This window comes from Aphis gossypii, chromosome 1 (genome assembly GCF_020184175.1).
Source record: "Aphis gossypii isolate Hap1 chromosome 1, ASM2018417v2, whole genome shotgun sequence".
NCBI lineage: Eukaryota > Metazoa > Arthropoda > Insecta > Hemiptera > Aphididae > Aphis > Aphis gossypii.
In genome coordinates, this window is record NC_065530.1 from 63,444,011 (window position 1) to 63,462,835 (window position 18,825).

General features: G+C 24.2%; 1 protein-coding gene across 3 annotated transcripts in view; it reads right to left on the bottom strand.

The window, feature by feature from the left end:
• LOC114132011 (inositol-trisphosphate 3-kinase homolog) overlaps positions 1-17,401 on the bottom strand; it is a 74,318-nt gene extending 56,917 nt beyond the window's left edge. The window contains exons 1-2 of one of the 3 annotated variants that reach the window (XM_027997371.2): positions 17,115-17,401; positions 1,051-1,195 (exon numbers count right to left, since the gene is read on the bottom strand). In XM_027997371.2, coding sequence (XP_027853172.1) covers positions 1,051-1,173 — 123 coding nt within the window. In that variant the 5' untranslated portion in view covers positions 1,174-1,195; positions 17,115-17,401. Of the gene's footprint in view, positions 1-1,050; positions 1,196-10,903; positions 11,093-17,114 lie in introns of those variants that run through there. The other 2 variants (XM_027997373.2, XM_027997375.2) reach the window with 2 other exon arrangements.
• Between the last annotated feature and the right edge of the window lie 1,424 nt (positions 17,402-18,825).

The window sequence follows — 18,825 nt, forward strand, 5'->3', positions numbered from 1 at the left end:
CATACAAATAACATTTTAGGAAACAATGTTTCTATGATCAATAAGCCTAAATTCAGTACAAAAGGTTAAAAAAAATACTTGAAATGTAAAAAAAATGGTAGCTTAATGAACAATAAATTAAATTAATAGATGTTTTATTATTATTTTATACTTCTAACAAATATTAATAATCGCGAGGTTTTAGAAAAACATACCTGTATATTATATTTAAATGAAAATCCCTACCAATTCATAAGCACTAAAACCTATAGTGTAACTCGTACTCGTATAAAAATTAAAAATTACCCTGTATTAATAATTAGTACTATAAAGACAATGGTCAAACACTGAATAGATTTAATAGATTTAATCTATTATCTGGCTTTAGCATCGTGTAAATATCGCATATTATACATTAGGCGGAAGGGTCATGGAAATATAAAATATATTATAAATAGATAATATTATATTACACATATTATAATATTAATAAATATTTAGACGGGTATGCACAGCGGTGTGTAATAAATAAGTATCCACTACCTATAAGTACGAAATTGGAGATAGTTAAGAACCTTATCGTCAATGGTAGTAGAGAAGTGAACGAAAATAGTAAAATAAAGTTAATAATATAACGATAATATAACAATAAATCAATCGTAGGTTAGGATATTACCTATACGTTCTGCTCTTGAAAAATTGTAGTATCATATTTTTACGTTACAACAGATTAATACTATAATATGTCCTAAATATTAACAAATTTAATATTTATACCTATAATAATACTTGTAGCCGTTGTAGGCCGTAAAATATAACATAGTATTTCATTATTATCGAATAGATAACAGTTATTTAATTGCGTACCACATTAAGATAAATCCATATAATCCGGATAATTGTGTACACAAGCGGAGGATTATTATATTATTTTAAGACAACGAAATGAACCTATAATAACCTAACCCATATATACTGTAATACTTATAATATATTAATTTTATTATGTAAACATTTTACCGATTTAATTCTGTGCCGTATAAAAGGTTAAATTTATTTGTTATTTTTTACCTGCTGATGTAGAGCGATTTCGTCGCCGTCGCTTCCCGCACAGTCGTGTCGCTGGCGTTTCGTTTCACAGAATCGCTGCCATTGTCGTCGGGGCCCCATGGTCACCAGGTTCCAAAAGCACATGGTACCATCTTTTTGCGCGTGTCTGTTATAAGGTTTTGACGTGTTATTGCAAGACAATATTTTTTATTATGTAAACGGGATTTATTGACACTATACGACTGATTGTTATTTATTAGTCAACAGATTATTGATAGTATATAAAAATATAATTCATAATTCATAATATCATTATCATTCATAGGGTTTACACGAAAAGATTAATTTATAAAATGGTTATACGAAGCCAAATATAAGTTCAGAATACCATGGGGGGGGGATAAATATGAAACAATATGGTTGTATAGAAAATTGCTTGACCAACTGCCAAAACCATCATAAGGATGTCAACATATTTTTTGGGGAAGGAAAGACTTATATTTGAGTAAAAAAACATTGACTTATAAACTAATACGTCATAAAACAAAACCATGGCAAACTGCAGAAAATTTAGTATATTTAGTTTATAGGTTTTACATTAAAAATAATGCCACTAACGACAAACCAATACGCAATAATTGCATTCAACATTTAATAAATAAAATATAGATTTAAAAAGTGGCCAAGTAAATAATCACTCTGCTGTAAATTTGATAGCGATGTACCTTGTCATTGAGTAAACCACTGTATTGACTAATGAGTGCATTTAATCAAGAAATTCAAATACTTACGAAAACCATAAAAAAAGTCAAAACGTTTTGAAAATTATATAATAACTACTAAATGCTAATATGAATATTTAATGAACATTTCATGATTCTACGGTGATTTTTTTTAATTACAATACTAAATCAAAATAGAATAAATTTATTAAAAAACTGGAATTAAGTGAAAATTCCCGTATTCACCAATTTTTTTTGTCCCAATTTTATTGAAAATTACTGAAAATTGTTGTTTTCGACCAACAAAAGTACTAATTAGATCCAATTTATTATCAGAGAGTTTCCCACCTTTAAAGTTGAACATCAATGCGTTTTATTTCTATTATAAAAAGTGTGGGTACGCAGACATAAACAAAAAATTGAGGATAATTAAAATGAAATATAATCAAAATTTCGATATACCTATTCAAAAAAAATTACGAAAACAGCAAAGTTCTGACAAAAATTCTTACAATGAATAATTTTCCAAACAAAGACTTGACAAACAGGATTTGCGTGTTCAAAACATGTTTTTATTTTTTATGGTATCAATCGTTTCTTTTATTGCTTATAATCATAACAACTAGAATTTTAGTAAGTCTGTTTAAATAAAATTCTAACATTTGACTTAATCTAATTCATAAGTACTATTATTTGTACTTTTAAACATAATGATTTTTTTTTACGATAAAAATTTTAAGTTCAAATTTTAACAAAATTGGATATTTTAATAAAAAGTAAAATTATACTTAATAATTTTGTTATGCAATATATAATATAAAACAACTTTTTGTGTACTTTTATTCTAACATGCAGTATTAAAATATTTAGATTAATTAATTAAGGTATTAATTTCATTTTCCAAATTTAAAATTATTATAATCATATTCTATCGTTGAATTTTGTTCTAAATCATTAAGAAATTATGAATTAATTAGCTAAGCCCAGCTACTAGCTTATCATCAATGAAATATCTTGTTAGTTATAAATTTATTTATTTGTAACCCCGTATATGATTAAGTAAAAGTACATTTTTATTTTACTTAAGACACTTATCTGTGTAAATATACTCAAATGTCTAATAGATCAATCTCAAAAAATTCATGATACAAAATTTATTACTCGTATATCATTTTTATATTTTATAACAGAATAATTATAAAGTTATAAATAATCATAGTGGTCTGTGGATATGCATTTACACAGATATTTATGAAAGCATTCAATAATTCATAAAATATACAAATATAATTCAAAAGAAAATTTAATAGGTATATAAAATGAATTTGATTACCTAACTGTGCACTGTATACAATTTTATTTTTAATTTAATTTCTAGATAACTTCTTAAGAATCTCTAAAGTATTTTTATAAAAACCATGAAAATAATAGGCGACCCATATAGTATCTACAAAATTAAAGAAGACCAACTAAAAATTAACAAAGTTTTAACACGAAATTAAAAATTAATTTTTAAGTTCTGTGGTCTAAATATGTATATGTTATAATCTAAATTACTCATCCATTCATTCATGTTAAATAACAACTAAATGGGTTTATACAGTAAATATTATTTTATATTCTATAAATATAATTATTTGCATATTTCAAAATAGTATTCACCCCACATTATGCAATCACATATACATAAATATATAATTGATTAACATTTAATTGATTTCATAATAAGTTTTTAAAAAATCAAATTATATTGTTGTAGTACATTTGTTCTATAATAATGTGTAAAGTATACTTAATAACAACTTATTTTAAATTGCAAGAGCTTTTGTAATGTAAAATTATCTGATTCAAAGAACAAATATAATTTTAATTCTATTGCAATTGTTTCAAAGGAAGGTATTATACTAGCTCACATTAAAATATTCAATATTAATAATTCTAGGAATAAATTAATTATATCCATAGCTAATTTTATGATTTAATTAATTGATGATTGACTATTCAAATTTAATATGAAAATTATGACATTGTTATTTATACCTATTACAAAGATGTACTATGAATATGTACTATTTTTATTCAAAACATTTCTTTTATTATTTTTTTGAATTTATAAAATTAAATTAGAAATAAAAAAATTTTATAGTTAAAGTTTATAATTTTAGAATATTTTTAAATATTGCAATGCACTTATAGGCCATAATAGTTATTAATAATTATAAATGTGAAATATATATATAATTATTATAAGCATGCCATTTTTGATTTTGGATGGAACAATAAATATACTATTTTTACAATGCAATCAATTTTTTATTATTTTATTTTTATTGTAAAAGAGAAACAAAACAATTTGTATGAGAAATGAGTCAAGTATAAAAAATACTGTAATATATTTTATTGCAAGAGTGACCAAACTTTTTTTGGTCACGATCTACTAAAAATATACTGTATCTTTGAGGATCGACTTCCATAGAAAATTTTTTTATTATTGAATAACTATAATTATTAAGAAACATTTAGGGCACGTGGCGTTAAAAATAAATTCTAACATGATCGACATTGAAATTGTCCGAGATCGACCGTTTAGCCACCCCTGTTTTATAGTAATAGTAATTTCTGATAGCGATTAATTATGATGTACCTATAGTTACTAATTTTGAGTGGTGACGGGAAAAAAAAAAGAGGATTTTCGCGGGGGACCGAATTTTTTTTGTTACGCTACTAAATTTATAAAAGTAAAAATATATTCGGTTAGATATCTTAAACCGATAGGAAGGTGTACAGTGGAACAATACCTATAGTATGTGTGTATTAATGAATTTAAAAGCATTAATAAACAGAAGATTTTTAGAAAAATAAAAATGATTTTGAGCAAATTCCATATCAATATTTTTAGAGCTTTAATATTTCAGTAGATTTTCATATACTTATACTTTTAACCATAAGTATTTAAACTTGTGGAAGTTTTTCATATTAATTAACAAAGTGCCTTATAAAGACGAAAATTATAGTAAAACCAATGCATTTCTTAAATAATCTAAGAAATATCAAATAATAATAACAGTTTATACAGACAGACAAAAATATGAATTTCAGAACATGAGCATTTTGTACACCCACATATTATATACTACACGGTACTTATAGTGTGACATTTACAAGATTAAATCGTCAATGATTAAAATTGTCTTTCTTATATGAAATGTTAGTTACAAAACAAGAAATAATGTTACTAAATTTCATTGAACTTAATTATAACATTTTGAATATAATTTTTCATGAATTGTTTAATAAGCTCGAGTTTAGCATTTTTAACTATCGGTTCCAAGTATCTAAGTACCCATTCACATTTGTGGAAGACATTTTTTTTTCAAAAATATAAAATTAATTTGAGTGCAAAGTTTTAAGGATGTTGGTGGGTTTAATTACAAATTTTTATTTCTATGTGATGAAATGATAGGGTATAGGTGAGTTGCGACCCGGCATGTTATTAACGATGTTGGAGACCGGTGAATTGCGTCTCGGTAATATTTTAGCACTAAGTTAGTTATGGCCTAAGAAACTTTTCCATCTAATCTAATATTACTATTTTTAACTACATATCTTCGAACGCCATACTTCTCCTTAAATATTTAGGCACAATTGTCTGCTAGCTGCAACCGTACCACTAACAGCTGTGAAAGTTTTCATTCAAAACTAAATTTATCGTTCTACTCAGGCCATCTTATTATCTATTATTATTATTATTTTATTAATGTATTAATATGTATTACTGGAAGTTCAATGTGAGACGTATATAAAATATAGAAGCAAGCAATAGAATAAAAATGAAGAACATATATGAAAAGAAGCATTTATAAGACAAAAGATGACAAAGCTAGCACAAAAAGAAATAGAGCAGTTTGATTTCAATAAATCATTAGGTTTTTGCCCAACCAATAATCTCAAAAAATTCATTTTACCTATTAATCAGTTAAAAGAAATAGTAAAAAATGAATACAATTTTTGGAAAACAACTTGGCCAACCTCCTCGTGGTGTCTCCTGGGTAACGCTGATAGGCTGATATGAAGTGATAAATAAAATGTGGCCGCAACTCGTACGTCTGTTTCATAAACATGGACCGAAATTAGTACTTAATTTAGGGATCGGACCGCAACTCACCAACAACGAAATGATAAAATCGATTTGTCATACCACAATAGACAAATTGCTTTCGGCGTGGTCACACCTTAATTTTTACTACCTGTAGTAAATCAGTAATAATAGTTATACACTTGTATAGCAACCAGTGGGTGCAGCATATAACTTTGGTATGATCTCAGTAATAGTAATAGAGTTTAATTTTGTGTTTTAAATGATGAGCAGTGCGATAAATCTTTTGGTTTTAAAATTGTGTAAGTATGACATACTTATTACTTAGTGTATGTTAGTTTTTTTTGTGTTCGATGACTTTTTGTTTAACAAAATTTGTAGGTAGTTTTAATATTGAGCGTGATTTCTTGTTTTTACTAAGGGAGACAAAATTAAAAAATTCCCAGTATTTAAAAAAAAGAAAAATATCTAATTGCAAACAACACCAGTTGTCGACAAATCAATTTTGTTTTTGTTTTGTAGTTTCAAAATAAATAAAAATAGATACTTATTGATATTTTCACTAAATATTAATTACACTACATTTTTCTGACATCATTTTCAAAATAATTTGGCTCCTATTGAGCCTATATATGTAGTGTGTAACACATTTAAAATGTTCGTCCTATTTTAGTTTCAACCAGATAATAAGGTTTCTCATAAATGGTTCTTACAGCAGTTAAAACATTTCAAAAATAGATAGACAAATACTTTTTTTTAAACGTTTGAAATTAAAATGTTAGCGAGATTGGATATTCAAAGTTCAAACACAAAATAATCATTTATTTTTCATTTAACGGTACCAACTGTAGAAACTTGAAACTTTTCACTATTACTTAATTGCTTTTTTATATGAAAAAAAAAATAAATATTCCGAATAATTTTAGACTGTCAGTACAATAATACATAAACTTATTTACACCAATATAAAAGTTATAAATTAATAACAATATTATATAAAATAATAATTATAAAATACCCAAGTTCAAATCTATAATTATGTTAAAAGTTATTTATTTTTGAATAGCAACAAATTAAGTACTTATTAAATCTAATTTGCCATCATCAACTACCTTTAAAGTTGAAAGAAAAACATTTTTATTGTTTACCACTCCAAAATCAAAATTTGATGAAAAACGCAAAACATTATTAAAAATACAAATCATTGTTAAACCAATATTATATTGATTGGTCCACTCAAAATCTAAAATTTATATACTACTTTGTTGTCTAATTTTAAACTTATTTATAAAAGATTCTTAAAATATAAATGTCCAACTTCAAACATTTTTTTATTACACAGCTAAAATCTTTTATTTTTAGTACCTACTACCTAGTTATACATTAATATAATATATACATTTATAATAGTTAATAGTTCATTGTATGTTAATATCCAAATGAATATATGTAAAAATGTTTACCTTTGCCTCAACATTTTTTTTTTTTTTTTAATTATCATCTTGTTTTTACTTCAAGGTATAACTAGGTACATACGTCATAATGAAGAACAAAAAGATTAATTTGTTCACTATAGATATGAGAATATAATGAAGAAAAATAGGTATTTAAATACAGTTATCACAGTAACTAGAAACGGTAATTAATAAACTAATATAAACTAGATTGATTAAAAAAAAAAAAAAAACCACAATATAGTAATTTATATTGATTTGTTGATAAAAAGGTATGTCAAGAATCGTCAATTCCAGTATTCTTAGTTTTAATAATATGCATAAATAGTTAAATATGATGATTCTATAAGAAATAATTTATTTAGGTACATATGTTTATATGTTTATGACTTAATGAGTAAAACATCTAACAAGAGAGCTATATTGTATATAACTAATCATTTTTATCATATAGATAATTAAAATAAAATAAAATTAGCAAGTGGCTATTTGCCTATTTATTTTAATCAAATTGAACTCATTTTACAATAATTATGTAATGATTGTGACTAAATTTAAAACATAAATAAAAAAGCACAAGGTAGTAATCAGGCTATTTAAATTTGTTTATCGGTTATCACTAATAATAATAATACATACATTGTATATATTTTCATATTAATTTAGTTGTTTATTTAATTATTAGTAAGTCCATTTTATATGAAATTTTACCACTGCAATGACATTTAAGAAAGATTTGATATAAATTGTACTATTAGTATTTATAATCAATGGTATTACCCTCTTCCAAAGCCAATAGTATCTATACAAAATACATGCATATTGCATATTACATATTAGTAGGTATATTGTACATTATGCACTCCTTTAATAATTGAACATGCATCAAAGAACCTCTATTTCAAAATGAATAATAACAAAACTAACTAAGTAAAATAATTATTTTAACATACATCAAATTTTCAGATATCTATATATAACGTTTTAAGAAATTTACAATTTACTTGATTAACAAAATGTAAATTAGTAAGTTTATTTAATTTTTAAAAATAATTTAATTTCTCTAAAATAACTTAATGGTTTTCTTTTCAAATATTATATAATTTGTATATAAATGTAAATTTCACATATTTAACAGAGATTAATTAAAAATGTTCTTCACAGTGTTAACGATGCACAATACATATATTCTACTATGGTCAGGAACCTACCTTTTAATTATATTGATTTAAGTAAACAATTTAGCAAACTAAAAGATAAAAAAAAATTTCTTCAAGTTTTTTATAGCTTTTTCTATACATGAAAAAATATGTAGTGATATAGGTTAGTACTCCATAATATTTTGAATAATGTATGCTTAACTATTAAAAGGATTACTAAATAGATTAGAGTAACAATAATGTTTTTATAATTGATAATAAACCAAATTAACATTATTGCAGTAGAACAACAAGCTATAAAGTAGGTAAGGTAGGAATTAGGTATTCAGAACTTAGTTAGACTTAAGCAAGGTGTCAGTAAATTAAGAAAAAAACCATTTTTTAGTGAAAAACATTTGATTGTATGCCAATCAGTAAATTCAAAATTTTAAAAAATATAACAGATACCTATATACAATTCTTTATTTTTAATCTATACATAGACACTAATCATAAAGTATTCAAAACAAATATGTATAATTGTACATGAATATATTGTTCAATAAAATCATCATGCATCATTGTAAATCCAATAAATCTTTAGACGATTTATAATTGACATTTTAGTTTTAATTTGAATAAAAATGAATTTAATAAAAAAAAAAAAAAAACAACAAAACAAATAAAAATTATTCACTGCAGAAGATTAAAAATTTAAAATGTAATACACTAATACATTATAACATCTTATTAATATTAAGCTAATATTTATAAAATTTATAAAAAGCACATATTATTTTCTTAAATAGTTTTTAAATTATTATAATGATTAAATAACAAAAATTAAACAGCCGTAAACAAACACAATGGCAGCGTATAACCGTTAAATAAAATAATTTATAAGTTTAAAAGTAAAGAAAAATTATATACATAAGCTATTTTGAAAGTACCTACCAACACCGAATACCCTACATATTATTCTAGAAAGTATTAATTTAACACGACAACACCTATCTTAAACTTAATCTAATCTAATAAACATTACACTATTAATGAAACCCAAAATTTGATATAAGTGGAAAATGGACACTATAATATATTTAAATGATGCTTTTTGAATTCATATTGAATACTATTCATAGTTTGTAATATAATTTCTATTCAAGGACAATAGCTTATAAATTCACCTATACTATACGTATAAATATGTGACTAAAATCATTAAGTAGGTACTATTTAAATAAAATATAGTATGTAATTAGGAGTAGAACAAATATTTAATCTTAAATTATACTTAAATATATTTAACAGAACAAAACTTTTACAAATATTAAACATGTACCTTTGTTTCTAAAATTTGAGTCAGTATATGACAATACTTTCAAAATATTAATCCCAACATGAATAAAACTAAAATATGATAAAATTTAAGATCCAAAAATTAAAATCACATAAAATAATATAAATTAGAGCTAATTATACTTATTACTTTGAGATAATATTTTAAAATGTTAAACAAATAAAATAAAATTAACTATTTAAAGAGATTTTATCTGAAATGTAATACCTAATTGGATTGATAATTATGTATAGTAGAACGGCCGTAACCATTGCAAAATGTGATCCTAACCATATATACTCTATTTTTGTAATACGGAACGCAACACTACAACACTGGCTAAAATATTGGAGAAAAGTGGAAACCAACCTTTTTTTTTTGGAGAAAAATAGACAGTGGAAGAAAACGGTAACTCGTTTTTGGAGGAATATGGTCCCACCCAGTAAAACCCCTCTATCCGCCACCTTCGGGACTGAGAATGTGATGAGAACGCGAAAAAGGTCGGATTATCAAAATATATAGAAAGATTCGAAGAAAAAATTTTATCCAAATTTATTTATTAAATTATTTTAAATTACAAACATATATTAAATTACTTACTTCATAATATATGTAACACAAAAAAATTGAATGAGAGTTTTACATATATAGGTACATAAATGTTTGATCCAAATGCACATATTTTCAAAGTATTCATATTGATAATACTATGGTCGGATCAACCGGAGTGGCGAACTATATAGCCAAGGGCGGACAAGAGGGGTTCTACTGTAAATGATTACCATCGCCTTCATTTGACTACTTTGAAATACCAAATGAGTACATGAATTGAACAGTATATATTAAACGAATTTTTATACAAAAATTTTACGACAATTCATATTGAATTCCAGTAAATAAAAACAATTTTAAATATATGTAATTCATCTCCTAATTTTAACTATTTTGATTTGAAATAAAAAAGAAATATCAGAACTTCTATTTCAAAATACAATTTAATAGATTAAGATTTAAATGAAAACGTAAAATAAAAAAAAATAATAATAGTTATACTGTGTTTTTCATGAAACTAATCGCATTACTTTCTTAATATAAAATATACCCAAAAATATATTAGAACTCACCCTGCATTTTAAAACATAATAATATCCAACATTTTTCCAAACACACTTAACACAATAATGCTGATACTTTTCACCATAAAATAGTTATAATAGACTAAGTTTTAGAATATTTATTATTTTTGTGAAATTTCTAAAAATAAAAAACAAATGAATTTTTGTTGCACGATGGGCACATTTTAAACAACGATAATACACGGTGCGCACGTATGACTGTTCGCTATGAAACTGAGGTGCTAGCTATGACCAAAGACAGTTTAAAGGTGCGTTCAGTATAGAAAATAAAAATATATACATATGTAGGTCTATTGGTATGTACGAATGTGTGTGTGTGAGCATATGCTATATAGTATAATATGGACATACACTCGTATATAGGCACACATTAAATTGGTCTTTTTTAATTTTCACCGGTATTTTTGTTTACATAGTCGTCGGGAAATTGACAAAATGTAACAACACACAGTCGCCCACACGCAAATACTATATAGTACTAACAATAAAATGTATACGTATTACGTATATTATACACATTACACATACACATATAGGTAATATGTACAAGCAAATCGTTAGTTGAAATTTAATATTTAGGTAAGCTCCATCATTTGTGTACTCAAGTGTGCGATCTTTACCACCGATAAAAAGTAATACCTGTGCATAATAATTGCTCAGCAAAACTAAAACACAATCCACATTTACCTCGAAAAACGTACATCGTTTGATGTAGGTAGCCTGTGAGCATTGTGAGCAGTATTAGTAACAGTTTATAATGAATATAATTTAGACATTTAAAAAAAATACTCAATACAGGTTATAATTATTTAACGAATCGAAAATGAATATCAATGATTTGCAATGAATGTAACACAGCTGAAAAAATAATGGAGTAAGTACCTACTACCTACATAGCTATACCTAAAAAGTATAAGTTGAATTAGTAACATACACGCACTATGGTAGTGTAGTCTGTGCGACGGGTATTATAGTACAAAATATAAATGATGACGACAGTTAGAATTGAAGTCATCACAATAAATTTATATGGAAATAATTTACGTAAGCCATGTGAATTAAACACAATACACATAGGTTTTAATTATATACTACATAAAAATACGAAATGTATAGTAACAAATTTAGAAATTCTAAGTTAGACTTGTATAAAAAAAAAACAACAATAATACCAAAGGCGACAACCAACAAGTAGGTGCAGCGATCAATAAACTCAACCAACTCATTTGTTATTAGAAACATCATTGTATACGTTAATACGTTATTAATCTAAACATAATTTTAATATTCGAATTTATTTTGCTTAAGAATGGTAATTAATAAACTAAATTCCGTAAAAGTGATTAATTTATTTAAAAAATAAATATGTGGCATTGAAAACAGACATTTTAAAAAGCACGACATTTCAAAAGATTGTGTTATTGATTTAATCAAGAAAAAAAATCAATGATTTCAAGGTTAGGCCTTGTTTAAAAACAGTTATTTAAATGTTTAGCATTAAAGGTGAATTATATTTCAATATCATTATTTGTATTAACTATTAGCTTTGCAATCGTTTTATAATGAACAAGATTGATAGATTGATTATGAATTTAGTATTCATTAAGTTAGGTACCTATAGGCTATACTATACTTATACTAGAATCATAAAAACAGGCTACACTTTTTGACAGAGTCTAAACATTTAATCAATATATTTTAGAAATGTTAAAATTGAACCAAATATTTTTAATAACTTATTGTGTAATATACATGGGAAATTATATTTTAAGAAATAATATCTGTTTCAAAGAAAAACATTTTTTTAATTGATAATTCCAAACAAACTTTTGAGGATAAATTATTATTAATAAAATGCAAAATTGGGTTTGCATGAAAATTCCTGTTATTCCTTAGTTTTATTATTGATTATAAATACTAAAAAAAAGTATTAGTTTTATTTTTATTTTACTGATCGTTTTAAAAAGTAATGAGATTTTTTTCTTTCGGGTTCGTCATCAAATACTGAAATACATTGTACTAACAATTATCATATTAAGTCTACAATATTTTTTTAATTTTAATCAGTAGTGGTTAAAATGAACGATTTATATTTTAATTCGAAAATCATGTTAAATGTAAGTAATAAATATCCTTTAGAATTTACAATTTAGTTATATCTTACAATTTATTTTTTAATAATAATAATAATATAATAAAATAAGTTAATTTTAAAATAAAGTGTTCACTGTAGAGGGTACCATGAATAATATATTTAATATTTCCTAAATGAATAATAAGACTAGTTTGTTCATTGAGAAAATAATCACCATAACAATCATTTATTTATTTATATTTTACAGTCCTGAGACAGGTCAAACCAAATTATACAAAAAATGATAAATAGGTGATTTAGACAATATTATTAAAATTATTATCCATAAATCTAAGAAAAAAAATCTAAAACATTTAGTCAGTTTAATAAAAAATGAACTTGACATAGATTTGCAATAAATTATTAGATATGTATTTCAGTATCTGCGTCTGTAATACAACTATGAACTATAATACTTGTATATTATGTTAACTACCAAGGTAAAACAGCAGCTAACAAAAACTAACAGATGTAATAATTTGTATTATTTAATAAATGTTTATAAAATATGTTTCGGTACAATTGCTGAATCGGCGTAGGTAGGCAAAAAATAAACACTTAGATAGACATTTTTTCAAATACCTCTCTGGAAAAAATAGTTGTTTAAAATTGAATAGTAAATTTTAATAATCATAATAATGCATTTTAAGACACCAGAACCATTTTGTGTTTGAAAGCATTAGAATTTTTTTTTTAAATACGCAAGTATACAATATATTTATATTAAAATTACAATTTTTAAGTGGTTCAATAAAAGCAATTAAAACTGAAGAACATAATAATATGCTTTAATCGACTTTTCAAGAAATTTAACAATAGTCTCATATTAATATTTTATTAACCGTTTGAATTGTTTTACAATCATAACATCTTTCGAAAATATTTTCTTATACATCATTACTGAGAAAACGTGCTTAAAGTACATGTTAAATAGAACCTGATACTCGAAAAATGTAATTAAAATTTGTATGAGTTTTTATTCGGAATACAGTTTAACCTACATTACCTCATGAACAATATGAACATATTATATATATTATTATTATTTTCCTTTAATTATAATAAGAAATACTTTACATGTATAATATATATACCTATCTATTTTTAATAGCTAAAATGGGAAAATAGAAAACATAGCTGCAGTCCTTAATCATAGACTGGTATAATGACCATTTTTCCAGTGGCGTGGCGAAGGGAAAATATTCCAGAGGCAAGTAACATACAGCCCGAGGACCCACCCACCCCTTTACTATGGACTCAAATAGGGGTTTTTTACCCAACCCTTCAAAACTTAAAAAATCTCAGAGATAATTGCTTCTGAAATTACCTTTCGCCACGCCATTGCATTCATTCATATGTGTTATAAAACCATTAACGTAATACAAATTACAAACATTGAATTATCTAAAATATATAGTCATATAGATCGCAATATTTTATTTAATATATTATTTTTTTAAGTTGTTTTGTGTATGTATGCACGATAGTATATATAGTTAGGTATTTCTCAAAAAATATTTTATCGTCTAAAATGGTAAATAATTCAGATTTTTCCTAGTAAATTTTTTTTTAATTATTACGAAAATTAATAAAGACTGTTTGGTAAATAGTAATATATTAATAACACTTATAACTTATAAGTTATAAGTAATAACTAATAGCAGATACCTTAGTGTTGCACTGTTGCCATATCAACAATAAATTAAAATAGAATCCAAACAAATTTAAAAATAACATGCATTTCCTAAGGGCTAAAAGGTATAATGATATTATTATATTATAATTTTTACCTATATGGCTATATTAAATACTAAACAATATAATATTTCTTATAAAATTATAACTTCGATAGTTCGATACATTTTGTTATAAAACACGCTTAAAAGCGTGTTTGATAATAGTCAATAGACAATGGTCTAAGTCAATACGCGTATGGCATACAATAGACACAAGACAGATCGTTAAAATTAATACAAATATTCAGTATTTTATAAAATTACCTACTTATTTGTTATATATTTGTTTTTCAAAAATCGTCTCTATAATATAAAATGTAATAATATTCTTCCCGGGTTTTTACAATTTAAGAAAATGTATAATTTATACATAAATAGTACAAATACAAAACTAGTAAAAATGATTGAATTATAACTTTGTAAATCTATATAACATACATGATAGTATGATACATCCTTGTCTTGAGGAAAAGGTGTGTCCAGTGACACCACCTGCTTAAAAATAAGACGTTTAGATACGCAATGTATTATAGCTAGGTACCTAATTATTTCAATAATGAATTGTAAATTAAATAATATCATTACGTAAAAAATAATGAAGTATGTCAAGCACATATAATATATTTAAATACAAAGTTGAGTACATTCTTTTCCTCTCTGTAGTCTCCACACATAGGTAATATACATACAAGTTGACATACCTACCAAAGAAAACATAACACCATGGAGATAGACGGATAGTACTCATTTACTTAATATGTTTAATTTACTTATAAAATATACCTAGAATAAATATAGTTTGAATTAAGGTTTGAATACGATATAATAAACCTAGTTGTAAAAGTGTATTATACAAATATCTTAATTCAAAATAATTAAAAAGAAAATATTTTACATAATCTACATAACACAAAAATAGTATTTAGAATTTTTCAAATGTATTACGAATAAATTTAATTTATTTTCTCTTTTTCTTTTTAATTTTTACAATCAATTATTAAAATATTATTTTAGTTTTCGAATAATTATAAACAACTTTCAACTTGCTTAGTTAAAGATAACAAGTTCTTTACTATCAAGCAATAACATTTAGATTCATCAAAAATTATTATACTTTACATTGTATTTTTTTTAATTTATAGTTAAACTAAAATAATTATAAACCATCAAGACAAAAAACACTGTCTATAATCTACTAATAGAAAATTAAATTCAAGCATTAAGATAATTAGGTATATCCTTTAGTGTAAAATATTGTTACACTACGTAGGTACTTTTAAATGTAAATATGTAGCATTAAGTGTTAAAATATAGGATCTACCAGTTCTACCAGAAGTTTATATTAAAATACTTAATAATTATAAATTATTTATATTTTTTCAGTAAATTGTATTCATTAATATTGAAGATACATATAAGTAAACGGCCTACCTACTATAAATCTTTATAAGGTTAACTAACCTTATGGAATGTTAAAAAAATGTAATCAGTTTCTTAAAGTATTGACACAGTTTTCCTTCGTAATTAAATAAAATTCCTAAACAAACTAAATATGTGGCAAAATCAATGCCAATATTAAATCAATTAAGACCTATGTATAAATAATTAAACTGTCTACAATAGTCAATAGTTTAATAACATTTATATTAAATTATAATAATAAATATTTATTTACAAACAGGGTTATAATTTTTTTTTTATATTTACTTTAACTTTAAAGAGCCATATATAATATTGGATAGATTTTATAGATTCATATACCTATAAAACATTTTATATATATATAAAATGAAAAGTTCTTAAAAAGAAATTTGGAGTAAAATCAAAATGTATTAAAAAATCGTAATATAGATTAATAATTAATTTTTCTAATATTGTAGCTGTTGTAGGTACCTATATAGTATTAATATACTAAAATTCTCATATTGCCCTCTTACAAATCTTATTTCTTTAGTAATGAGTAATATTATATATATATAAATATATATATGTAATTTGTGGTATCTGTAATAGGATAAAATATAGTTATTAGGTAGGCAACTACTTTAAAATCATTATCTTCAATTTATATTGACTCAGATATTGAATTATTGATATTTATTTTGTATTTTTAACATTTAGTACGAGGAAATCAATGGCACTATCACAAATTACAATTTTGACAAATACAACATTTTTTAAATATAAAAAATGATCATGATCATACTTGTCTTAAGAGCCCTTTGCCTTAAAATAATCTTAATCCAGAGCCTACATGTAAAGCATACTCTTTATAATCACTTTTTCCATTTGAGACTTAAGCGTACCTACATAATCATTATGGACGTACCTTATTCACGATGGTTTCAGAACAATAATTTGGTGGTGGAAATTCTCTTAATGGGTGCGTCATGATTATTATGCTTCAACAAAGTGGTCTCACAACTATATCCATTGATCTTTCACGGTTCACACTATAGGACTTCACTTATTACATCCAACGAAAACAAGGAGGAGAGATTAAACAAATAAACAACACTAGAAACTGGCATTGTTTGAAGTTGACGTTTCATCATCGTTATTCACTAATCATAACTAACTCTATCACTCAAAATATTCAATGGTATATTAATATTAGTCGCTGGCTACAGTATTTGCGCATAGCCTACGTTATCTTACATTTCTTCATATCTGATAGCGTTATCGGTGTTATCATATAAATATAAACAATAATATTTTATTTACATTTTTCATTGAATGATAATTTATTATCATAATCATAAACCATAATAGTATATTATTAGAATGATACAATCAATTATAAAACGATAATATAGTATTATGTAATATGTATATTATAGTACTCACGAAATAAGATATACTATATATTTATATAATATGCATATGTATTATATGTATATCTTAATTCGTGATTGTACTAATACTTTATACTTAATAGAAATGCAATATAGTTTATTTGATTTACTGATTATGTGTAGTGTCATGTGAATATTATTATATTAACTTATACAGTTTTTCATCAACTATATGTTTAAATTTATTTAATCTTCACTTATGAGTAAAAAAGTAATCAAATAGTTAAATTAACGATTAACTATTTGAAAAAAAATTAGGTTCATTATACATGGTCACATTAGTTTACCCGTAACTATCTGTAAATCACAAATTTTAATATATATCAGCTAAACAGGCTGTACATAATTTGATACCACAGTGTGTGTTCAAGTCAGAACAGTCCCTCATGTGTCATATCGAACTGTGGTGATGAAATTAATAACTTCTATAATTAACTACATCTATATTAAGTTTATTATGCTAAGACAAAGATACAAAAAATCAAAAAATGGGTTCACTAAAGTCTGATGATCTGACTTATTATTAAACTATTAAAATAAATTTAAAATAAGTAATTACCCGTCTCAAATTTAAATATTGTTAGTAAAATGTTACTCAAAACAAATTATTTTATTCCAATTAAAACTAAAAATTCTTATTTACTTATGTTATAAAAATAAATTTATATTTATATTTTTCGGATGTGAGACTAACCTGATAATTTTTTTTTTTAAATATTTGCTCATTTAATATCACTGTTCATTCAAAATTAATGTCCATATTGAATACTTATACTTTTCAATTACCAGTATTAAATTACTATTTATAAATAAATGATTATAGTTTAAGTACAATGCATATTATATTTTGTTATTTATGAGTACAGAAGTCCACTAACTCTTAACCTTCTTATAACTTTTAAGTTTAAAAAAGAGACTACAGTTATTATCAGTAATTAACAGTTTATTAACCATTGAAAAATATGATAAAATGTAGTATAATTTCTTACAAGGCGTTTTAGATAGGCAACTGGTAAACTTTTACCGTTCCGTCGAACGTTACTCATAAGTCATAAATGATATAATTTATAATATAGATATAACTTACCTGTAAGGCTATAAACTATATTATTCACTTTATATATTCAATAGGTACTATATAATTTGTGATTACGGGAAGTTATGTTCTAAGGAAAGTTGAATAAG